This window comes from Dermacentor andersoni, chromosome 10 (genome assembly GCF_023375885.2).
Source record: "Dermacentor andersoni chromosome 10, qqDerAnde1_hic_scaffold, whole genome shotgun sequence".
NCBI classification, from domain to species: domain Eukaryota; kingdom Metazoa; phylum Arthropoda; class Arachnida; order Ixodida; family Ixodidae; genus Dermacentor; species Dermacentor andersoni.
In genome coordinates this window covers 26,270,614-26,296,967 of record NC_092823.1, presented here as the reverse complement: position 1 = coordinate 26,296,967, position 26,354 = coordinate 26,270,614, and the positions used below count along the sequence as shown (strand labels likewise).

Here is a 26,354-nt window from a genome sequence, read left to right as displayed (position 1 = left end):
ACCAGATGTCTTCTTCATATTTTATGGCATTGCTTGTGAGGAGTCTATTTTGTACGAAATATATGTAAAAGTGAATTTATCTGTAATGTCGCTCATTGCCTCTTTACGCACTTTTCGCCTCTACACGCAATATTGCTGTTACGTCAGTATACCAAAATGATAGGTGCGATGTAATTTTCTTTTATTTTCAGCTGATGTCATCCGGTGGAGCTTCGTTCGGCAACGACTGCTGCTTACCTGGTGCCACAACTTCGCATGAATGCACAAGACGTCCGGAAAGAGCATTCATATAGAGCAAAATAAGTATTTCACAATTTCAGAAGACGTATTGCGTTTGCTTTATGAAATTGCACGTGACACAGATTCAGTGGAGGCTTGTAAAGATGGTTCGCAATCATTTTGACTAAATAATAAAACGATTCCGCACCAGGGTCGTGCGTGGTTCAGCAGTAAAAGCGAAAAAAAAAAAGATGCCGCGCCGATCAGCGGAGTCGACGTGGCGTGTTCCAGCTGGCGTCCCAAACGTGCGCGCCCAAAATCGAAACCGGAAGATGTTAATCCGACCCGCTTGGTGCGCTACAGTCAACTCAGCCGCTGGGCTATATGGGAGTGTCCGCTCTTGTCGAATCTCTTTCTCTATGCTCTGGGTATGACTAAATGTCACCAAAAGTTTTCCAAGTCTATTCAATTACTCCGCTGGACATTTGTCTATTCACCCATAAAATGCACTTGTTCAGATTTTTACAGATATTGCTTCATTATATTGCCAAGTTTCGGTAGCTGAAGCTGAAGTAAGCCGATAATATCAGGGTGCATTGTTTTCACCACATGGAGGCTGCGCTCCGACCGCCTCTATGCTGCATAAAATTGAGGCAACCCGAAGGAGCAGCCGCTTTGTCATGATATGATGGGGGGAGGTCGAATGCTAAACATTGCGTAAGCCCTTCTTTCGAGGTCATGTGCATCGCTGTAAGGTACACTAAACAGGCTTTAAATAGCGCGCAACATGTAAATGTTTCTCGGAATACAATTATTTGCAAGATTTATGTTTAACTAGGTTTACCGCGAAGATGCTGCTATGATGGAGCCCATGCAGTTATGAGCTTGTCTTTCGCAGCTCGTGAGATGGCAGAGGCAGGCGCAGTGGCTCAGTGGCAGAGTGTGAGAGCAATAAACACAGAACGGGCATGACGCCCACGTCACAACCTACGGCGTATAGAACCACAAGGGCTTGGTTAAAGATATGTGTCGCAAGTTCCAAGAACACTGTAGGGTCGTCTACTTTCAGCGGGAAAGACGCTAGCGCGCGGCCGCGCAGGGTGCCTCGATGTTACTGCAACCCTACTGCGTGTTTCCGCTTTGTCAATGGCACCGACAGGAGATAGGTACAGCGCGTTTTCCTGACGCGCCTACGCACGTTGAGAGATAAAAATGTGGCGACGGCGCCTAGGTACTACGGACGCGGACACGCTTTTGCCCGTTTGTCCCTAGCCGACGACCGCGCACATATACGCTGGAATAAGCTCCCCTCCGTTGGCTTTACTGGCGTAGCGGCTATAGCACCGCGCTCATGATTGGGAGGTCAGTCGTTCGAATGCTAGTAACAACGTATTACAGTGAAGCTGTGTACCTCTACCGTGCAAGGAAATTTTCATGTCGTTGTGGTAAGCAACACACTGCCCATACGTGGGCCGATCCCGTAGATAGTGCAATGAGAGGCCCACCCGCGGCGGGCGTGAAGCAGGCATTAAGCACTCCCCATACATGGGCCGATCCCGAAGACAGTGCAATGCCAGCCCAACCCGGGGCGGAGGTCATGCAGGCGTTAAGCACTCCCCATACGTGGGCCGATACCGAAGATAGTGCAATAACGGGCCGACCCTAGGCGGAGAAGAAGCAGGCGTTAAGCATTCCAGATATGTGGGCCGATCCCGTAGATAGTGCAATGTCGGGCCGACCTGCAGCGGAGGTGAAGCAGGCGTTAAGCACTTCCTATACGTGGGCCGGTACCGATGATAGTGCAATGCGGGGCCGACCCGCGGCGGCGGTGAAAGAGGAATTAAGCATTCCCGATACTTGGGCCGATCCCCATGATAGTGCAATACCCGGCCGACCCGCGGCGGAGGGGAAGCAGGCGTTAAGCACTCCTCCCCATACGTGGGCCGATCGCGAAGATAGAGCAATGCCGGGCCGACCTTTGGCGAAGGGGCAGTTCGCTATTAAGGGGCCCACATACTCAGCTTCGCTGGTGATCCTTCTTCACAGAGTCAAAGGGCACTGAGGTTTTTTTACATGCATAAGCATTTCTTTGCCTACCCAACAATAGAAACCGTCCATCCGTCTTTCTCCCCGTCCGTCCTTCACTTAAGAGGATCGATTAGAAGATAGGGGCGCGCAGCAGCGAGCGAATTCACATTCGGGCTGCCTCTCGCTTTATCAGGAACTACGCCGCCAGAACACAGCGCTCACGAAAATATCAGCACTCGCCACACTCCGCCCCCATCGCAGATCGCCTTCAAGATAGTGGCCCGCACGGCTCGCTTCAACGGGAACTAAGCGGTTACAAAACAGCGCACACGAAGCTATCAGCATTCGGCGCTCTCTGTCTCCATCGCAGATCGCTTTAAAGATAGGACATGCGCAGCGGTGACACACACAGCCGTGGCTGGAGTACGGTTCATCACGGTTCATAATGTTCGACGCGGAGGGATAAGGCACTAAAGGGCGATAATGATCGGAACGTCATCAATGCACCTGGCGCTACTGTATGCAGTAGTTTCCTTGCTGCATCTATTTATCTTGCGTCACCGTCCGCAATAGTTGGTGTCCTCGCAGCGCTGTGGTTTATACTGGTCGGATCAAGTTTCATAACATTGATAGTTGCACCGGGCTCCGTGGAGATCAGGAAGTGGCGCAATGCTTACGCATAATTAGACAACTCCCAGAAGAATTTTTGCGTGACTTATGTTCTTTTCAAATCTGCGCTAATTTATGATTCCCTCATTCACTTATACAGTTGTTTTACACTTATGCTTCACCACCAGGCCTGCCATGTAGGGGTTCTGCTAAAGTGACCCAAGCAACCCGGAACGAAGCGCGGGGGTGCCGTCTCAGGTAGGTGCTAATTTACGGGCCGTAGACTAATCAAGAATGACACGTTGTTATTGCGAATTTTGTTGCTTGGTATGCTAAGCTGTTACTGATTCTGTATCGGCTAGTTTTATCACGTTTGAACAGAAGTTAAGCACCGGTTATTGTGCAGTGCGCTTTGCCATCGTCTGGAGACGAACGGAAGAAAGCACGTACTCCTCCATACGTATTACCTAGGCGCAGTCCCCAGTATCCTCTCTCGCAATTCGAACATGCGCACAAGCCTCGTTCAAACGCGGCGCAGCTTTTGCCCGTCGGCGCCGTTGACAAAACGGAAACATGCCTGTGCCCACCCTAAACGGAGGCTACACGGAGGGGCGCGGCCCTATCGAGGCACCCTAGGCACGTTGGTGTCACGTCGCACGGCGTCGCCATTGTGGTACGCCCGCCGAATACGCGCGCCGTCGAGGTAATCCGCGGGTGGCGGGAATTAGCATTTACGGCAAGCCCAAATTGCAGAATTTTTGATAATGTGTTAAAAACTCGCGCTTTAGGCACATTTAGGGCTACTTCACAGTCAAGCAGAAATCGATGCGATGGGAACACAAGCACACGCGTAGGCTTTCACTTAGCCATTTCGGATCTGGGCGGTATCTCTCACGCGCAAGTAACGGCTGGGTTGTAAAGAAGAGCGACGGTTATGCTATACAAAAGGCCCGTTTCTAAATCACAATTGTTACAAGCTAGCTTGTAAACGTAAAGCTAGCTTTACGTTTGGCGTCCTTGTCCACAAATGCACTACGAATTCCTCCTGCTCGGCAAATGTTAAATGAAATCACATGATACGTCTTGCCTTTATTGGATCAAAATTAAATCTAGTGACTTGCCGACTCAATGTATTGATTTACAGCTTCATTCTGGAAGATAAAGAACACGGAATTCTGAAAATTCTGTAAATTTATTTTTACAATCTGCTAACTAATTGGCAAAATTCGATGCCAAAAATTTGTAAAACAAGGCTTTCACCGTGTCAAAAGTAAATTCAGTTAGACCATTCAGAATATATTTTCAGAGCAAACCTTTCTCAATATGCCATGTATATGTATAGTTTAGGACAACAGTTTTGCTGGGCGTGAAAACAAACAAGTATTTTATAACTTAAATATATTTGTTCGTTGTAATGTCTTTTTTTTTGAAGTTTTGAAGTTTGAAGTTTATTTCTTTTCTTCATTACAGAAAGAGGAAACAAGAGCTAAAGGCCATTTGGCCTGAAAAGGCGCTCTTGCTCCTAAGTGCGTTCGGCTTACATGATGATCCAATGTACGAAAAAAGCAAATATAACAAGAATCAAGCAAGTACGATGTAGAAAATACAAATAAACAGGATAATGTGCACGTTATACAATGACTATGTGAAAAAGACATTTATGCTTCAATTATTGTTTGTGCAATCACATTAGCGCGCAGATTAAGGAATACATATATAGCGCATAAAAAAAATTTAGTGCGAGAGCAATTTATGTGTAACTAATTTGATAGTGTATGAATAGGTTTTTTATACATTGCTTAAAATTAGGCGCACATAAATCAATTTTTTGCTCAACAATGTTTAGTAGCCTTGGTATTTGATAGTTTATATCCTGACGTCCGTAGTTAGTACGCGTGAATGGTATTTTCTTGATTTGATAACGTAATGGGTATCGAAGAGAAGTGGGTATGCTGACAACATGGAGCCTGTGTTTTTTTATATGTAAGAGTAATCTATAATAAAATACTTGATTTGCTCGGATCAATAAATGTTTGCCGATGAGATTGTGTATGGGTAAGTCACGCGGCCTACCATGGTAGTTTTCAAAAATTCGGACTACTCGTTTTTGCAAGCTTAATAACTTATCATAGTTTTTTGTTGTAGTTGTTCCCCAGATCAATACACAATAAGTTAGCTTCGAGTAAAAAAGGGCGTAGTATATTGCTTTCTTTAGCCATAAAGGTATTAGATCACCTATTTTATACCTACAGCCTACTACTTTGCTAAGATCATTGCAAAGCTTATTGACATGATTGTCCCAGGAGAGGTTTTCTTGGAACCATACCCCCCAAAACTTTTGCGTTGTTACTTGTTCTAGCCTCTTTGCTTGAAATAGAACAGTTATATTAACAGCCAATGGCTTGTTTATCGGTCTAAATATTATATATTTGGTTTTGTTGACATTCAATTGCAGTTTGTTGATGTACAGCCATTCAGATAATAAATTTAAATAATCATTTATTTCTCTTTGTATGCATTACAAGGAAGAATTTGCAGAGAAAAGATTAGTATCATCTGCGTACATGATGATATTAGGCGAGGAAGAAATGTTAGGAAGGTCTTTGATATAAAGATTAAATAATATAGGACCAAGTATGGATCCCTGTGGCACGCCAGTCTGTATTTTGAGACGTGAGGAAGTGGCCTGATTATATGAAACAAACTGGTAACGATCCGAAGTCCCAAAGGTAACGCCGGAAGAAGTAAAGAAAGCCTTGGGAGATATGCAAAGGGGGAAGGCAGCTGGGGAGGATCAGGTAACAGCATATTTGTTGGAGGATGGTGGTCAGATTGTTCTAGAGAAACTGGCCACCCTGTATACGCAATGCCTCATGACCTCGAGCATACCGGAATCTTGGAAGAACGCTAACATAATCCTAATCCATAAGAAAGGGGATGCCAAAGACTTGAAAAATTGTAGACCGATCAGCTTACTGTCCGTTGCCTACAAAATATTTACTAAGGTAATTGCAAATAGAATCAGGAACACCTTAGACTTTTGTCAAGCAAAGGACCAGGCAGGATTGCGTAAAGTCTACTCAACAATAGATCATATTCACACTATCAATCAGGTGATAGAGAAATGTGCGGAATATAACCAACCCTTATATATAACTTTCATTCATTACGAGAAAGCGTTTGATTCTGTCGAAACCTCAGCAGTCATGGAGGCATTACGGAATCAGGGTGTAGGCGAGCCGTATGTAAAAATACTGAAAGATATCTACAGCGGCTCCACAGCCACCGTAGTCCTCCATAAAGAAAGCAACAAAATCCCAATAAAGAAAGGCGTCAGGCAGGGAGATACGATCTCTCCAATGCTATTCACACCGTGTTTACAGGAGGTATTCAGAGACCTGGATTGGGAAGAACTGGGGATAAAAATTAATGGAGAGTACCTTAGTAACTTGCAATTCGCTGATGATATTGCCTTGCTTAGTAACTCAGGGGACCAATTGCAATGCATGCTCACTGACATGGAGAGGCAAAGCAGAAGAGTGGGTCTAAAAATTAATCTGCAGAAAACTAAAGTAATGTTTAACAGTCTCGGAAGAGAACAGCAATTTACAATAGGAAGCGAGGCACTGGAAGTCGTAAGGGAATACATCTACTTAGGGCAGGTAGTGACGGCGGATCCGGATCATGAGACTGAAATAATCAGAAGAATAAGAATGGGCTGGGGTACGTTTGGTAGGCATTCTCAGATCATGAACAGCAGGTTGCCATTATCCCTCAAGAGAAAAGTGTATAATAGCTGTGTTTTACCAGTACTCACCTACGGGGCAGAAACCTGGAGGCTTACGAAAAGGGTTCTACTCAAATTGAGGACGACGCAACGAGCTATGGAAAGAAGAATGATAGATGTAACGTTAGGGGATAACAAAAGAGCAGATTGGGTGAGGGAACAAACGCGAGTAAATGACAGCTTAGTTGAAATCAAGGAAAAGAAATGGGCATGGGCAGGACATGTAATGAGGAGGGAAGATAACCGATGGTCATTAAGGGTTACGGACTGGATCCCAAGGGAAGGGAAGCGTAGCAGGGGGCGGCAGAAAGTTAGGTGGGCGGATGAGATTAAGAAGTTTGCAGGGACGGCATGGCCGCAATTAGTACATGACCGGGGTAGTTGGAGAAGTATGGGAAAGGGCTTTGCCCTGCAGTGGGCGTAACCAGGCTGATGATGATGATGATGATGATGGTAACGATCCGTTAAGTAACTTCTCATTAACTCTAATGCTGTACCACGTATACCGTAGTCATAAAGTTTGCACAGAAGTATACCTTGATTTACGCTGTCAAAAGCCTTACGCAGGTCCAGAAATAAGCCTACCGTGTATAAACGGTTTTCCATATTTTGCAGTATTTGATGTTTCATATTTAGGAGCGCATCCTCACATGATTTATTTTTTTGGAATCCGTACTGCGCCGTACTAATAATAGAATATTTCGTTAAGAAACCTTCTAGTCGAGTGTTTAGAACAGTTTCAAGAAGTTTTGAAAAAAGAAGTAGTATAGATATGGGTCGGAAGTTGTTTACACTATGATCAGCACCGCCTTTATGAACCGGGCAGACTCTGGCTATTTTAAGTTTGCTAGGAAAAATTCCGGACTCAAACATTTTATTAATAATATGAGCTAATACATTAGAGATGATGTCACAGACATATATTATAGGAGATGCCATGATACCGTCGAAACCTGCAGCACTGTTTGACTTAAAGTTTTTGATCACGCTTTCTACTTCGGTTGGTGTCACCGGAAATAGCATTAAATAATTTTGCAGAGACGGTTTCACAGTATGCCTTATCTCTTCTGGAACTGCTGCAGAAATGTTGCTGCAGCATTCAACAAAGTGAGTGTTTATGATAGAGACGGCTTCTTCACCTGAAAGAGTGCTGTTACCCGAAGCTATTTCTAGGTCTTGAGGGCTAGCCTTTCCTCCAGATATTTTCTTAATTTCCAGCCAAACTTTTCTTGGATTCGTATATATGCGCGAGAACACCTTCTCATAATATTTTTCTTTTGTCTTTTTCAATTCTGAATTTACTTGGTTACGGTACTCCTTAAATTTGGCTAATTCATTCATGTCTGCAGTTCTAAGAAATGTATGGTATATTTTATTTTTGTTTTTGATTTTTGTAAAAAGCACTACATCTATCCACGGCTTTCACATTTTTTTGCGTCGTTTTGTAGCACTATGTTGTGGGAAGGCTATTTCGTAGCAAGTGATTAGATTATCGAAATATGAATTGTATGCCTTATTTGGGTCACTTTCAGCTAGTTCAGATTCCCAGTTTTTTTCCCGAATGAGAGAGCGAAAATAGGCTAGCGTCGTTGTATCTGAGACGGTAGGAATATACAGGCGCATTATGCTTGTATTTCTGCGAACAAGGCAGAAAACAAAAAAATTGGAAGATGATCGCTTATATCAGAGGACATGACACCAGCAGTCACAGTGGAATCATGTACATTAGTGATACACACATCTAATAAGGTTTGGCTGTGTACTGTAACTCTTGTTGGCAAGGTTATAATATTCGAGCATGCGTAAGAGTAAAGCAGGTGATTATATTCTCGTGTTATTGTATTTTCAGCCATCATATCTATGTTCGTATCACCTAGTATAGCAAACATTTTGCCGGTGCTGCTGAGATAAGCTAGCAGCTTATTCACAAAGGACAAGAAATCTTTTTTGTTCCCGCAGGATGGTCTGTAGACTACTGAAAATGTTCCTGCTTGAAGACGAATAGTGAGGCATTCAACGTTGCGATTAATTAGGGAGAAATCTGCAATTTTCACCCAGTTTAGATCAGTTCGTATATATGCTGCTAGACCACCACCTCTTGCGTAGGTACGGTTTAGTATGTGATGCCTGTAGTTTTCGAACTGTATGGGGTAGTCCTTATCAGATACCCACGTTTCAGTAAAAAGAAGAACATCGGGATTAGTGTTGGTGTGTTGGAACAATTCTTCAATTCTATCTTGTTTATTTTTTATGCTTTGGACGTTTAAATGAAAGATTAAAATATGTTTTTGCAAACCCGCAGATATATTTGCAAATGAAATGTAATCATGATATAAAGATTTATCGACTAAAGCCATATCTGGACTTAAAACAATAAGAATTATTCTGATGAAATAAAGCTAAATATTAGGTTATCATCTTGCTGATATCTTCAGTGCTGAAAATATGCAGAATAGGCGATGTTTCATTGCGCCTTGCCATTACTTTCCCTCCAGTGGTCCAGACATATTTCCAACCAGCCTCATTCTTCCTTTGTTTCGCAGCACTTAGTAATCGTTTACCTTGTCTCGTCAAATGCTCATTAATGAATACAGGACGATTCTCATCAAAGCCAAGCATTCTGGCATTAATTTTTGCCTTTCGTGATTTAGCAAGAAAACTGTTCCTTTTGAAACGGCGCACAAATCGAACAATTATGTTTTGTTCATTGTGTTTCGCTGTCGGTACTTTATGGCATGCATCAATATCGGAATCTTGCACTTCCTCTTCCTCTGCAACGTTGAGAACCTTTAGCGTCTGAAAATTTTCAATAGTCCATATTTGCTAAAGAGAAAAATGGACTTTACTTCAAAAATAAGCGGTCGAGAATATTCACCTTAGGCGTAAGCGAGACATCCTCTGTTCAGGAAGCTCTGGACCCTGGTCGATATTCGCTAACTTCTAATAATATTCAAGTGGCCGGCAAATTAGTGCTACATGAGGTACAAATGCTATAAAACATTCTTTTTATGAACTATGTCTCACTCGAGTATGTTTAGACAGCAAGTAATTCTTGCCCTCCGATGTATTTGACATCGTAATAGAAACATGAAACCCAGCTAAAACTTCTTCATAATAATTCTTCGCACACAGGTGTGCTTCCTACGGTCTGGTTAAAATGTACACGACTTACAATATACTGTGTTTTACCTCTATTATGCTTCCATGCAGCTTATACGCCGTATGGCGAGATCAATATTTCCGCTTACCAGGCAGAAAGTGTGTATTGCAAAAAATTGACGGTCACTTAATCATCTTTATGTGATTTGAATGCGAAAGAATTATGACTTCTCTAATTAATTAGTTACGTGCATGATACTTGGCGCCATACATTCTCACGTGTCCCTTACAATTCTAGCATAATCCACATTGATCAAATTTGTACCATTCCTAATTCACCTAATTCTAATTTAATCCACCTTAATCCACTTTCATTCACCTTCATTTACTTCAACCTAAACCACTTTATTTCACCATAATTTCACCTTACTCTAACTTATAGAAGAATAAAACCGGTTGGATCGCATACGGAGACTTGGAGACTGTCAAAGAAGCTTGAGAACAAGTTAAGGACCGCGCAAAGAGCGATGGAACGAAGATTGCTAGGCATAACGTTAAGAGACAGAAAGAGAGCGGTTTGGATCAGAGAGGAAACGGGTATAGACGATATTCTAATTGAGATCAATAGAAAAAAATGGAGCTGGGCAGGGCATCTAATGCGCAGGTTAGATAACCGTTGGACGATTAGGGTTACAGAATGGGTACCAAGAGAATGGAAACGCAGTCGAGGACGGCAGAATACAAGGTGGAGCGATGAAATTTGGAAATTTGTGGGCGCTAGTTGTAATAGGTTGGTGCAGGACAGGGGTAATTGGAGATCGCAGGGAGAGGCCTTCGTCCTGCAGCGTACATAAAACAGGCAGATAATGAGATAATGATGACGCTAATGATAAAGTTAATGATGACGATGATAATAATTCATTTTACATCACTCTAATTCCCCTTACTTCACTTTAATTCACATTAGCTACCCCCAATTACCACTAATTAACGTTCTTATGCCATTTAATATCTTGTGTATTACTATTGACGTCATGCAGGACGCCGGTCACGTCACTGATGATGATAATTTTGGTATCATCGCATGATCACACCTGATTAATAAATACACGCGCAATTTCCTTCTAGTACTGAGTACAAAAATGTTGGTGAGATATAAGGAGCCCACTGTCGCAAGATATAATTTTTTATATTTTCCCTGGCGAACGAAAATTTTCACTTGCCAACTATCCCTCAGTTTTAATTAGCTCTGTTAAACGAATCCTAATTAGCATCGCTGCAGCCGTTCATGATGAAAATTATATTTACATTCTTTAGTATTCCAACAAGGTATGCTTTCCTCAGATAAAATTTCCTTTTAGCGGTCCTTGTCGCGTGAACTTAGCGCAGCCTTCGTCTCGCGGGAAGTGGAACTCTTCGAGCCCTTTCCGCTTCTGTACGGCACACAGAGAGACGCAACAGCCGGTCGTTTTCTTGTGCTTGAAAGCGCAGATTCTGGTCACAAATGCCGCATGAGAATCCGGCTGCGAAGCACCCGCGGCGACCTGACCGCTGCAAAAGAACATCGAAATTGTATTTAACAGTGCTTTCTGCGCATGCGTGTGAAGCAGTGGTTGCGAAGGAGAAATGTGGGGACTTTCGGTCCTTCACTTCTGTCTTCGCCTAGCTACTACAGGGGTGGACGTTGCTTACGCAGTTCGTCCGCAGCCGATCTTGCAGCCAGAATGCGTAGCTCACCCTCGTCACCCTCAGCGAAGAAGTCATGCCCGACGTGAGTTTGTTACGTTTTCTTGCGACTGTAGGACATTAAAATGTGATAGTCGAAGGTGGATATGATTTAAGCTAACGTGTCTTCTTGGACAACATCAATGGCAGATTATTACGTCGTGCCTATGCGTAATTTATTGGAGTTTTGAGCATAGCGCGGCCTTCATGAGATTCGCAGAAACGGAAAGAATATATGAATATGACTGTGTGTACTTTGTGAAATTAAAACAGCTGAACGTCGTCATGCAATTCAATTGCAGTAGATTGTTGGGAGAACTGTACAGCAACACAGGCAAATCATTACGCCGTACCGATATATATAAAAGGCTTCGATGAACTAAAAACCATTTAGTACCCTGTAGGTTAAATTGCATAAAAAAAAATAAACCTCGCGAAGCAATTACTTGGCCGTAGATCATTGTGAAAGCTGTGAAGCAACACTGATCGACTACGTGGTGCAGACTCTAGGGATCCTGGGACAGGTGCGCGCATGTATAACTGAATGCACTTGCTTAACCCCGGTTACGATATTGAGCACGAGCGCGCTAGATGCGCGAGATACGGGCTCAGGGCCACGTCTCAAATATCTCTGAAGGCCTGCCAGCAGATGTTTGAGGCGTCTCCATGCTTTTACTGTGAGAGGAAATGTGATGCGGGTGCGCGCGTGTATCCAACGATATTCCGTCACAGCGGCCCCTTTCCACTCTTCGTGCGCTTCACACCAACGCACCTTGTATGCTTGACTGCATTACAAAAGTGCACTGCGGCGAAGCTGACAGTCGGAAACCGGCATTATTCAATACGATTGAAAACACACGTACAAGAGCTTTTCATCAGTCTTTACCCGTCTTCATTGAATGAAAAGGGAAAATACCGGCCCTAAGCTGTTGAATGTGTGTGTGTTTTCAATCGCTTTTCATAATGCCCGTTCACGAATGATGACATTGGAGCTCAGTTCAAGGAATATAAATTTTCACGCTGTGGATGTGCGTCTGTAGCTTACAAACGAAGCTGAAAATCGCGCAAGAACAAGATCTGGCGAATAGCGCCTTTGAAAGGAGGACGCTCTTGCAGACCGATAACAGAGGAGACTTCAACGGCGCCAACGAAGACAAGGACGCCGAAAATAGCGCACCGTCCACGATGATCTCGATCGCGGGACCTCGTCAAGCTGTCCAAGCTTTTAGTCCTGTACTCCTCCTTCTTTAAGGAAATAAAATGATTAATTGATTGATTGATTGATTGATTGATTGATTGATTGATTGATTGATTATCAGACGCCTAAAAACTGTGAAGACCGCACGGTGGCTCACACGCCGTGCACCCGGGTTCAGTCTCTCGGTGCGGAGAGAATTTTGTCGTTTGGCAACTTCGGCTGCAAAAGAACACTCATAAAGATACCTGTGTCAGATGCCTAGTAACTGTTCTCTATATTAAAATATTCATATTACAAACAGATGGGGTTTAGCGCTGCAATGCCGAAAAATCACATTTTATTAATATTGTGTGCATGATTCTCTTGAGTTCTTCATGAACTGTGCGCAACAGTTTTATCTGGTACCCTATGTAATGTTTTTCTTTCTCCATTACCAGTACACAATCTTTAAGTAGTACAGATGCACGAATCTCTACATAGCTGCCGCTGTGGGAGGAAATAAAGTATATACCAGAGGTGCAACAATGAAAGATATTGCAAAATCGCGGCAACGAAACAAAATTGTCGCAGGGAAAAAAGGAAGGTGTATGATATACTGGTTCCCCGCACTCACCACGACTCTTGAAACGTGTTACACAGCACTGGGGAAGCTCACTTAAGAAATTGCCTCAAAACAGTAAGGCTGCTTACGGCTTGCCTAGTGTGTTAAACGTCAACGGGTACAGAGGCGGTTTTCAGAAGTATTCACCTGAGTCTTGGCACCGACGTCCTTGAGAACTACAGATCTGGCTAGTGCCGAGCCTGTGGGTATGCACATGAAGAACGAGCCAACGACGCTGCTCATGCCGTAAGCTAGCATCTCCTGTAAACAAATAAAAAAAAGAGGCAAGCAAGAACCCGTTACGTTAACTGCAACACGCACCAACTCCTAAATATTCCAGCTTGCTTTAAGTGTACGATACAGACACGACTTATGTAACCTTTATTAGGCAGACTAAAAAATCTGCGTTCCCAGCCACAGTTATTCATTCAGTCAATCTCGTAGCATACTACGTAACGAAGAACAAATAAACGCGAAGTAAAAAATATGTAACATATGTAAAATTTTGCAATATCTACAAAAATGGTAAAAAAAATTATGCTCGAAACACCAAATTCTCAACGCGAAAAACAAATATACTGGTGTAGACATTATCATAGTGAAGAGAAGAAGACATAGTTTAAAATGACACTAATGAAAAACGCTGAATCAGTTGAGAATAAAGAAGTGTTCTTTTTTATTTCATGAAAGTATACTTGCTATTGGTAGCAGCGGTATAGGCGGTAGGTTGCATATGGACAGAGAAAGTGAAGGTCAATCTTGGACTTTCAATTTCGCGCGTATCGCCAGTGTCTGTACGCTACTGGGACGCCGTGTATTACAAATTATTATAGTGTTTTTATATTTGGATTGCTGTTGCTCAGTAACTGTTGGAACTTATGAAGTTTAGCCTCCGGCTCTATTTAGAGTACACTGCAGTCTATCTTTGCCGATAAAACATTAACTAAGTCAGCACAAAGGCCGTCAGAATCCACGGCCACACGGTTAGCTAGTGCGGAAACTTCACCGTGGTTTCGCCACCCGCCATGTTCTTGCGCATTTTTCTCGCACAACAAGCAAGCCTCTACTTGCGGTATAAGTGACTGTTTAGGGATTGTAGAAGCATGGTGTGCTAACACCACTGAAGCTATTCTATTACGAATGGCATTGTTAAGGTATTTCACACGCTTTCCGGTATCTATCTATCTATCTATCTATCTATCTATCTATCTATCTATCTATCTATCTGCTGCCTGCCTGCCTGCCTGCCTGCCTGCCTGCCCTGCCTGCCTGCCTGCCCTGCCTGCCTGCCTGCCTGCCTGCCTGCCTGCCTGCCTGCCCTGCCTGCCCTGCCTGCCTGCCTGCCTGCCTGCCTGCCTGCCTGCCTGCCTGCCTGCCTGCCTGCCTGCCTGCCTGCCTGCTGCCTGCCTGCCTGCCTGCCTGCCTGCCTGCCTGCCCTGCCTGCCTGCCTGCCTGCCTGCCTGCCTGCCTGCCTCGCTGCCTGCCTGCCTGCCTGCCTGCCTGCCTGCCTGCCTGCCTGCCTGCCTGCCTGCCTGCCTGCCTGCCTGCCTGCCTGCCTGCCTGCCTGCCTGCCTGCCTGCCTGCCTGCCTGCCTCTGCCTGCCTCCTGCCTCGCTGCCTGCCTGCCTGCCTGCCTGCCTGCCTGCCTGCCTGCCTGCCTGCCTGCTGCCTGCCTGCCTGCCTGCCTGCCTGCCTGCCTGCCTGCCTGCCTGCCTGCCTGCCTGCCTGCCTGCCTGCCTGCCTGCCTGCCTGCCTGCCTGCTGCCTGCCTGCCTGCTGCCTGCCTGCCTGCCTGCCTGCCCTGCCTGCCTGCCTGCCTGCCTGCCCTGCCTGCCTGCCTGCCTGCCTGCCTGCCTGCTGCCTGCCTGCCTGCCTGCCTGCCTGCTGCCTGCCTGCCTGCCTCTGCCTGCCTGCCTGCCTGCCTGCCTGCGCTGCCTGCCTGCCTGCCTGCCTGCCTGCCTGCCTGCCTGCCTGCCTGCCTGCTGCCTGCCTGCCTGCCTGCCTGCTGCCTGCCTGCCTCCTGCCTGCCTGCCTGCCTGCCTGCCTGCCTGCCTGCCTGCCTGCCTGCCTGCCTGCCTGCCTGCCTGCCTGCCTGCCTGCCTGCCTGCCTGCCTGCCTGCCTGCCCCTGCCTGCCTGCCTGCCTGCCTGCCTGCCTGCCTGCCTGCCTGCCTGCCTGCCTGCCTGCCTGCCTGCCTGCCTGCCTGCCTGCCTGCCTGCCTGCCTGCCTGCCTGCCTGCCTGCCTGCCTGCCTGCCTGCCTGCCTGCCTGCCTCCTGCCTGCCTGCCTGCCTGCCTGCCTGCTGCCTGCCTGCCTGCCTGCCTGCCTGCCTGCCTGCCTGCCTGCCTGCCTGCTGCCTGCCTGCCTGCCTGCCTGCCTGCCTGCCTGCCTGCCTGCCTGCCTGCCTGCCTGCCTGCCTGCCTGCCTGCCTGCCTGCCTGCCTGCCTGCCTGCCTGCCTGCCTGCCTGCCTGCCTGCCTGCCTGCCTGCCTGCCTGCCTGCCTGCCTGCCTGCCTGCCTGCCTGCCTGCCTGCCTGCCTGCCCTGCCTGCCTGCCTGCTGCCTGCCTGCCTGCCTGCCTGCCTGCCTGCCTGCCTGGCCTGCCTGCCTGCCTGCCTGCCTGCCTGCCTGCCTGCCTGCCTGCCTGCCTGCCTGCCTGCCTGCCTGCCTGCCTGCCTGCCTGCCTGCCCGCCCGCCCGCCCGCGCCCGCCGCCCGCCCGCCCCCGCCCGCCCGCCCGCCCGCCCGCCCGCCCGCCCGCCCGCCCGCCCGCCCGCCCGCCCGCCCGCCCGCCGCCCGCCCGCCCGCCCGCCCCCGCCCGCCCGCCCGCCCGCCCGCCCGCCTCCCGCCCCGCCCGCCCCCGCCTGCCCGCCTGCCGCCTGCCCGCCTGCCCTGCCTGCCTGCCTGCCTGCCTGCCTGCCTGCCTGCCTGCCTGCCTGCCTGCCTGCCTGCCTGCCTGCCTGCCTGCCTGCCTGCCTGCCTGCCTGCCTGCCTGCCTGCCTGCCTGCCTGCCTGCCTGCCTGCCTGCCTGCCTGCCTGCCTGCCTGCCTGCCTGCCTGCCTGCCTGCCTGCCTGCCTGCCTGCCTGCCTGCCTGCCTGCCTGCCTGCCTGCCTGCCTGCCTGCCTGCCTGCCTGCCTGCCTGCCTGCCTGCCTGCCTGCCTGCCTGCCTGCCTGCCTGCCTGCCTGCCTGCCTGCCTGCCTGCCTGCCTGCCTGCCTGCCTGCCTGCCTGCCTGCCTGCCTGCCTGCCTGCCTGCCTGCCTGCCTGCCTGCCTGCCTGCCTGCCTGCCTGCTGCCTGCCTGCTGCCTGCCTGCCTGCCTGCCTGCCTGCCTGCCTGCCTGCCTGCCTGCCTGCCTGCCTGCCTGCCTGCCTGCCTGCCTGCCTGCCTGCCTGCCTGCCTGCCTGCCTGCCTGCCTGCCTGCCTGCCTGCCTGCCTGCCTGCCTGCCTGCCTGCCTGCCTGCCTGCCTGCCTGCCTGCCTGCCTGCCTGCCTGCCTGCCTGCCTGCCTGCCTGCCTGCCTGCCTGCCTGCCTGCCTGCCTGCCTGCCTGCCTGCCTGCCTGCCTGCCTGCCTGCCTGCCTGCCTGCCTGCCTGCCTGCCTGCCTGCCTGCCTGCCTGCCTGCCTGCCTGCCTGCCTGCCTGCCTGCCTGCCTGCCTGCCTGCCTGCCTGCCTGCCTGCCTGCCTGCCTGCCTGCCTGCCTGCCTGCCTGCCTGCCTGCCTGCCTGCCTGCCTGCCTGCCTGCCTGCCTGCCTGCCTGCCTGCCTGCCTGCCTGCCTGCCTGCCTGCCTGCCTGCCTGCCTGCCTGCCTGCCTGCCTGCCTGCCTGCCTGCCTGCCTGCCTGCCTGCCTGCCTGCCTGCCTGCCTGCCTGCCTGCCTGCCTGCCTGCCTGCCTGCCTGCCTGCCTGCCTGCCTGCCTGCCTGCCTGCCTGCCTGCCTGCCTGCCTGCCTGCCTGCCTGCCTGCCTGCCTGCCTGCCTGCCTGCCTGCCTGCCTGCCTGCCTGCCTGCCTGCCTGCCTGCCTGCCTGCCTGCCTGCCTGCCTGCTGCCTGCCTGCCTGCCTGCCTGCCTGCCTGCCTGCCTGCCTGCCTGCCTGCCTGCCTGCCTGCCTGCCTGCCTGCCTGCCTGCCTGCCTGCCTGCCTGCCTGCCTGCCTGCCTGCCTGCCTGCCTGCTGCTGCCTGCCTGCCTGCCTGCCTGCCTGCCTGCCTGCCTGCCTGCCTGCCTGCCTGCCTGCCTGCCTGCCTGCCTGCCTGCCTGCCTGCCTGCCTGCCTGCCTGCCTGCCTGCCTGCCTGCCTGCCTGCCTGCCTGCCTGCCTGTCTGTCTGTCTGTCTGTCTGTCTGTCTGTCTGTCTGTCTGTCTGTCTGTCTGTCTGTCTGTCTGTCTGTCTGTCTGTCTGTCTGTCTGTCTGTCTGACGAATTAAATTCCGAGGCAGTCAAACTATTTCTAAGAGACGCGGTACTTGTGGCTGACTGGTTAATGCTGAGAAAATGTATTTAAACAAATAAAAAAACTACCGTTATGCGTATTAGAAATCCTCATATGACTGTTAAACTAGAGCTGTCCATTGAATAGCACGGTTCTGTTAGGGATCTTGGACTTCATTTTTAGACGAAGGGGAAGAATTTTATCTATTCACTGAGGTAAATAAAAGCAAAGCAAGAAAATATACAGGAGGAGGTCCCAGAGCTCAACTGCCTCCTGTTCTAATTAACGAGAACAATACAAAAAATAATGCAAATGCAATGAATATATAAAGTTGTCAATAAATCATTACGCAAGACAGCAAATCAACTGAAACATGATATAACAGCATATAAAATTACTTGTATTAAATAAAAAGAACAAAACAAATCAGGTAAATGAAAATGAAGCAATGGGTGGAATTGTCAACATGGACTAATGCAAGAGAACAAGTTAACTGAGAATAGGCTGACGACCGTATGTTGTGGGATTGACTACGTAATGAAACGTTTACGAACGTAAATATTTCCCGCTTAAGTTTATTGCTCCTCTTAAGTTGCGCAGGCTATTTTTTTAAAACTCTTGGCTAAGGTATGGTTTTTCAGTTTGTTTCCTGCGCACTAACGAAAGCAGATCGAGCGGATAAGCTGTCACATCGAATATCTGCGAGCATACTTTACGGTATTTCTTTTGATTTTTCACACAATAACACAAGAATTGACTGCAGGTGCTGAATTCTTTACGCATCAGTTTGTACAAGTGATATCCCTGACAATTATTTGTCAAATCGCCCCAGAATAACGCAGAGTAAACGTAAAACGCTATATAAGGTACTCGCCATCCCGGCCTTTTGAAAGTCGATTACAACAAAGGCGCCAAATAAAACAACAGACGAAGGAAGGAGACACGAGACAACCACGTAGGTGCCTGTCCCGTGTCTGCTTCCTTGGTCTGTTGTTTTATTTTGTTTTATTTGGCACCTTCGTTGTAATTGTGCGTAACAAACTCGCCAACCATCACGTGTTCCGAAAGTCGATGTCCAGCGAAGCAGTTGAAAACCGCTACTACAACAGCTGATGGGGGTATGTAATTCTTTCTTGCTTCGGAGTAATAGTTGTAGTGGTAATTTTAACTAATGGTAGTAATGGAAGTAATGGTAATTTTGACAACACGCCACCGCCTATAGCAATGCTGAAAAAAACAATTAAATCAGTTGCTAGGCTTGTTTTTTGTATACAAGAGGCTAGTTACGTCACTCCCCACGTCACAAGCTGCCGTCGCCGCGGAAGCTTGCGCAAGAGTAATCTTTAACGGCAAACGTATGCGGGGAGCGCTACGGGCTTCTCATTTTTATCAGAAGCGCCTTGCCATCAGTTAGGCGGTTGGAATGCTTGTTTTGTGCTTGTTTTTAATGAACCGTATGTGGTTCTGCATGTTGTATGCTTGATTCCGAAGAATGTATGTACTGTTTCACTTTGCCGAGTGCTGGAAGCCTCTGGCTTACGGGGGTTCGCGTCATTCCTTCTGCCTTGTAATGCCAACGCAATAGGCGCAATTTTTCGCTAACCGATGTGGACGCGAAATATGTCGACCACCGAGAGGCTAACAGTTTCACCATAAGGCGCACCTTGAAAAATCACCGCATAGATAGGCGAGTTGCGATAAAAAGTGCCGAGAATATTACGTTGAACCAACTCGCCAAAATCAAGGTATTGTTGTTCTTAGCTTCCTGTTCATTTTATTCAGTTGTCCAAAGTAACAACTTGAGAACATTCCCAAAATAAAGCAAAAAACGAATTTAAGCATGCTTGCTTCTCGTTAAAATGTTTGATAGGTATTGCGTTTTTTTACAAACTATCCGTGTCATTATTTTCCACACTTGTTTTTCAAACTATGAAAAGATAATGAGCGTTCATTATTATGTACGTGATCTCTTTATTTTTTAGATTGCAAAAGGTTGAAAATAAGTTTACTCATACTGGATCACGTAATGGTACGAGCATACCGTGATCGACATGGTACATTAGGGTCAAACTGCAGCACGAAGTATGGCGGTACCGCGCGGCACAAACACGTTACTCGCATAGCGTGAGTCATACATAGGGCGGACGGGCACGCAAGACTACGTCAGCTTGCGTGACCGCTTGCGCTGTACCTCGCTTTATGCGTCGCCAACTAGCCCACTAATCTGTTCTTTTGATTTCATTCGTACTTTATAAAAACAATGTAGAGCGTACTAAACAATGTCTAGTCCCTTTCAGACACTGTGCCTGAGGCCCAGAACCACGTATAAATACGCAGGTCTCCCAGAAAGAAAGCTTGGCAAACTGCAGGACGCTATTATTATTATTATTATTATTATTATTATTATTATTATTGTTGTTATTGTTATTGTTGTTATTGTTATTATTGTTATTGTTGTTATTGTTATTGTTGTTATTGTTATTATTATTGTTGTTGTTGTTGTTGTTGTTGAAAACATATATACATTCGACAGGAAAGGGAAAGCGAGGAGCCGGCTGGAAACTGCCACCGGAAGGAGCACAATGGCAACACGTTGCAGCTGCTGTGCTGCAACCGCTGTGAAGCAGACAACGCTGCAGTGTGCTCTCGCTAAATTATCTCCGTGATGTAATTATATCGCCTTAAATGCAAACGCGCAAGAAAAAGACACTTAGCGGCTCCCAGAGACGATAGGATAGGATGGCGATAGGATGGCTGTAGCTGTGGCTGGAACGATAGGATGGCTGTAACGCTTGGGAACCGGCAATCACAGGTGTCTGATCGCCGCAACCTCCCTGTGGCCTGTGGTCGCCCGTGCAGTTCCCGCATTCCACAGACTGCGCTCACACTGTCATCATCATCAGGGTAGCTGCCTACAGGCTCTGGTAATTCTGGTGCGCAATCTTTACTACAGCTCACTCTGGTTGTAGTGTCTACGGAAGCTGAAACCGAGGTGGTTCGGCCAGCATGTAAGTGATAGCACATGCGTTTGCCTAAACGTTGTCCTTCGGGCTTCGGGCTGATAATTTCTATGAAATATGGAGTTATAAATGGGCTCATGGACGTAAACTAAGTTGTCCGACGGCCTGATTCGATGAAAATACCTCTAGAACAGAAGGCCGATGTTGTAACGTTCACGCCACGGACACAGATGTGAGCATTGGCAATTGTAACATCCGCAATAATTTACTTGGGGCCAAACAGTGTTTAAGATGCTTGACGCGTTTAGGCCACGGACGCATAACTCGACAGGCGGAATGCACGTGCGCAGCGTTTTACTACTTTCTGCATTTAAACAGGTACAGACTCCTTCGAAAGTCGGACCAATAAAAGCAGACAAAGCTTAAAGTAAAGAAAACCGCAAGAACGTCTGTAACAACAAGCAGGAAGGTGAGACAGATGTATGTACGAATAACCTACCTTTATCATGCTAGCTGAACGATCGCAACGCAGGACTCCTTCTAGTAATTTTTGCAATAAACTCTATGTATTCCATGGAGCAAGGAAACGAAATAGGAAAGATCGTGGCGTCGCATTTCTTAAGCCGCAAGAGCAGCCATTGTGGTGTGCCATCTCCCGTCGGAAAGTGAATCAGGGGACGTATTCCCGGACGATCACTTTTGGCGGTACTGTCGTCTTCACGCAACGTTAGGCTGAACCAGACAATCTGCTTATCCTGTGTTGCTCAAGCAGCCAATTTACGTGGGCCTGATTGCCGAGGCGATAGTATCGCTTGCGCAATCGCCAGATCGCCGGTAAAGGTGGCGTGAGCTTTGAATTAAAATGTTTGCGAGCCGCCGGAAGTGTCCAAAGCAAAACCTTCGAAACTTCTGGCTAACACTTACAGGCACTAAACACAACTTTCAAGCTTCCACAGCACCCTCTAAACTCAGCTGGTCACGCGAACCGAATGTACATCAAGAAAGACCCGCGCTGGAAGACGTTGCATCCTTCAATGTTAATTGCATTATAATGTCGACTCATGTCCTGAGATGGTTTCTGCTGCAATCTTTTTTTTTTCGTGCTCATTGAAGTAAGAACATCGTCTGAAAGCCAGTTTCTTTCCCGTATTGTTCGCAATGGCAATAAAGTAGCAAAACTGTGCGTTTCTACTTCAATATGACAATATTTTTTATTATTACTCAAACAAAGGGACCGATAAGTCGGTCTTAGGAGGTATTTGTAGGACCTATTGGCCGTCTGATTGTGGAAAAATCTAGTAAAGAAATTTAGCGCAGTAGCCTGTATCTTCGTGTTGTTTGCAGCTCCCAACTCAATGTCCTATCTTATTTCAGCAATAGTCGAGAATGGTCAGTACTTATTACACACAAATCCAGCGGCTTTCGTTGCCGTTTTTCTACTCTATGGCTACTTTTCGCCTCATCGCCTCTCACAGAATCGTCCTGGCTTTGAACATGTACTTTCCTGCGGCGACACGGGCGATTTCCTGACACGGATGCTTCTTTCCTGTATTCGCTTTAGCGACTGTGCCGCCGGTCGCACTAGCTGCATAACGGCACGCCTGCTACTATGGTCGCATTCCTTCGCAAGCTCTCGCAACATAAAAATATATTCGATCTTCGTACCGACGGGCTTGTGCTTCTAGCGGTTCATTCTCCGTGCAGACGCCATTGTTTTTCTCTGAGCAGGCCCAAACACATTAAAAACAATTGACTAAAGGCTTAGCTTGGTTAAGCCTGGAAGATTGCGAAAGCAATACCTTTGGCTGCGCCTTGGTTCGGCTGATGGTGTGGACATGGTTGCCTTTGTTAAACTTATGGCTATACATCATCCAACATAGCGCAAGGCAGCGCGCCGACCACTGCGAGGAGCCGAGCTGTAGCCCCATTATCCTCCTAGCATGACGTCACACCAGCGAGCGCCCTCTCTCGGTAGCGCCGCAGCAGCGGCGCGCAAGGCTTCCCCTCCACCATCGATGCCGCGAGCTGCGGCTCCGTCTCTCGGTCTGGCGTGACGTCACACGGTCACGTGACGCGCAGCTGTGTAAGGAGGCGCCACGACCACCGATGGGCCGAAAGTGCGAGCAGTACTGCTTTCGCAATAAAAGTCGCCGTTTCGCCCTGGTGGCGCAGTATCGATTGCGATAGCCAATTAGTAGAGATGTATACTAACTAAGGATAGTCATTTTATTGGTCTTACAAACTAGAATCGTTCGCTTACGAACTGAAATAACAATCATGCTGTCAGCGCGCGCATGAAAACATGAACCTGGCACACTCGATGACCGCGGACGCTCGCTGTCAAAACACTGGCGCGAGCAAGCGCGGCAGCAGCGGCGGGCGAAGTGAACTTCGTGCTGTCCATCGCTTCAACGCAACGCAAACTGAGTGGCGATAAAAACTAAGTTGTCTCGTTTGGCACGTCCTTTCCTTCAAGCACTTGAAATCAAAGGACTCAAGGATTCCTTTACAGACACGTAAATATTAGAGGAGCTTTAATATCGATATTGTTTTCGAATACGAACAGTAAGAACCGAATATCGAATAGTGAAGCACAGACGCGTGCGTTTATAGCAGGAATACCTATTTCAGAATAATTACATACCGCACATATACCGACTAGTGAATAAAGGGCAGCTAACTATAAGGAACAATCAGGATCAATTTTAAACAGAAATTCAATAATTGTCACTAAAAACTGCGTACACCGCGCAACCAAACAGCTCTGAGCCTGCTTGCAAGCAAATATCACAGAATAAATTACTGCTATATGACTTGATTTTGATGAATGCGAACCAAAAAAATTCAAGTTGGCTCACCCACACACAAATTTCAAGTTGGTCTGCCCACACATTTAAAGTTGGCCCAACCCCAAATTTCAGATGGGCCACCGATACCCCAAGCTTCGCCTTGCATTTTCTAAGGAGCCTATATATCTGTATGGGTATTCCCTCTCGTTTTTTTTTCTTTTTGCTTTATATTCTTCCGTATCACTTAAAAGCTTCTAATAATCTGCATTTACGCTATCATAACGATTAAACGTCTGAACATTGGAGATTACGCATTTTTGTGCTGATACAAAGCATTATGCTTTTCGCGTGACGGGGCAGGGGAGCTCGCCAAAGAATGTTGCTATTGATCAATGGAATAATTCATTGACTGGTGAACTCGTGTGGACGCAGCTCGACGGAAACGCTTTGTCGCTGGCAGATCAGCAATTGTATTTCTTCGGCGCGCCAGCAATAAGGCAAGGAAGGCAACGAAAGCGCATTTGCCATATGCACCAAAGAATTTCAAACTTCGTATAGACAGTTTTTGTGGCACTGCCTCTTTGTGACTCAGAAACATGAAAATAATGTTAACCTTAATAGGGATAAAAAATAAGACAAAAAACTGTTAATATTTCAACAATCGAAGCTGTTCAGAGTGAACCAGTTATTAAATAAAGTGACAATTTTGGTGGTTTGCAGAAAAATAAAAGTTGGCACGGAGTGGGCTCAATCATTGCTAACTAATATGTTGTTCCAAGACCTGCAGTAGACTACTCGTTATTAGAGACGTTGTCACAGCAGATAGGTGCCTTACGGTTTTCACAGTCAATAGTGAGGCATGTACCTGACTTGCATCCGTCTTGAGGCGTTGCTTTCGGCCGAAGAGTTCGGCTATCGAGAACGAGGACACAAACTGTACGACGGCGATTGCCACTGCGTCGGGTAGCAGCGATGCCCAGCCGTCTAATGTTGGCGCTGTTGGCTTAGGAAACCTGGAACACATTATTCCGTATTTAAACGCCATTCTGATTTACCACGAAAACAATTTAAAATATTACCTTTGGAAGGCAGATCAATTATACGTTTTCAGGTAGAATAATTGAAGCGGCACACATTACACACAAAAATGACTGCAATGTCTTGGATAATTAAAGATTCTGATTGAGTAACCGAAATATTTATGAGATGTATTAAAGCATATGCTGAAATTTCAGAACTGCAGCATCGATTAAGAGTCACTTAGCCACACAAACCGGGAAGTAATTAGACGCTGGGTGGCAAGAGGTCCCGGTTGACTAGTGCCGTGTAGCCTGCGAAATACCTGATGGCGGAGTCGAAAAGGAATCAACGGGCTTGTTCGACCCCTTGACACGTCTCATGTGATAGCGCCTGAAGAAAATGGAAGGTGCACGTCGGATAGCGTTAATGAAGTAGCAGAGGACCGCAGGTCACTGACGTCGACGTCTAAACGCTGCGCCACGGCAATTTCTTCGAAGTGTGGCCGCGGATTTTGCGTCGGAATGGGAGTAGCCATTTGCGGCTGCGTTGGTGAACTCGGAGATTAAATTGAGGTGCCGTATTACTCGTGCTGTATAAGAGTTGTGATTGCCGCAAAAATCGAACCTCAAGGCGTTGGGATTCGTGAGGATGTGAAAGCTTGTTCCTTGCAGCAGGTGTCAGAAATGTCGAACGCCCAAATATACCACAATCGGCTCGCGACCGAAAGTGCTGTAGCGTGCTTCTGCAGGCTTGACCTTCTGGAAGAAAAGGCTAAGCGAGCGCCAGGAGTTGAGCTGGAACTGTCGTAAAGCATGGTCACTAGATGCATCGGTGGTAAGACGCACTGGCGCAAAATGTATGGGATGCACCAGAGGGGTGCCACTACAGACGACAATACGCAGTAACTCGCTAACTCAGTCCTTTCGTTAACCCGACGCCCAGTCTGATCACATTCATATCAACATCGTTGGCCTTCCGCCACCATTCCGAGGTGCTCGCTACGTGCTGACTTGTGTAGACCGTTATATCCGCTGGCCCGAAGCATTTCTTCTCACTGGCATAACAGCATATACAGTGCCTTCCGTGTTTGTCAGAGGCCGGATCTCGAGCTTCGGATGCCCCAGCGTTCTTGCGACCGATCGCGACTGAGACCTCCAATGTGACGTCTTCCGAGAACTCACGCGCTTGCTTGGCGTCCGCCATATCCATACTACCGCGTATCACCCATCGTCAAATGGAATGGTTAAATGCATTCACCGTCAACTTAAAGCCGCCTTCATGGCCCGCCAGTCTCTGTCTTCTTGGGCTGAAGACCTTCCTCCCATCGTGCTAGGCGTACGTGCGCTCCTCTTTCAAGAAGGACTGTGACTGCATGGTTGCGGAGCTGGTCTACAGCACAACATCGCGGTTTCCTGGTGAATTTTCCGCACCAGCTACTGTTGGCACGTCCTATGCAGCTATGTTCAACACTTCCGCTTCCTGTTTGCACGCTTGCGTCCTTGTCCTAGTAGGGCTGCGTCCTCAGGTAATCTTCTTTTCAGCAGAGAGAGGCCTACAGCGAGCTACGTTTTCAGGGTACTCAAGCAGACAGAAAAAACTGTGACCAACGACATCAATGAACTCGAAGAATTCGCGGCAATACATAGGGTCAAACTAGCCTACCTAGGAACCTCGCCATCATCGTCCACTTTCTACGACATTACAACCGCTGAAACGACGGATCTACCCGATCGCCTAGCATGAAAGGATGTTTCTTGAACACCGCTGCACCTCTGCTTTCCTTCTAGAAGGAAGGAGCCCTCTAACAGCCATCGTCATCTTCCTCGGCTGTTTTTTTTTTTTATATGGCGCGCTCCGGTACGTTTTTTTCGTGCCTCGTTATGTGAGCTGCGAGATTAGAAAG

At 47.7% G+C, this 26,354-nt stretch overlaps 1 protein-coding gene across 2 annotated transcripts in view; it reads right to left on the bottom strand.

Moving 5' to 3' along the window:
- Positions 1–26,354, bottom strand: part of LOC126519083 (sulfate transporter-like) — a 138,734-nt gene that overhangs the window by 40,287 nt on the left and 72,093 nt on the right. For both annotated transcript variants that reach the window (XM_055065264.2, XM_050168695.2), the window contains exons 8-9: positions 24,297–24,444; positions 13,414–13,527 (exon numbers count right to left, since the gene is read on the bottom strand). In XM_055065264.2, coding sequence (XP_054921239.1) covers positions 13,414–13,527; positions 24,297–24,444 — 262 coding nt within the window. The remainder of the gene's footprint in view (positions 1–13,413; positions 13,528–24,296; positions 24,445–26,354) is intronic.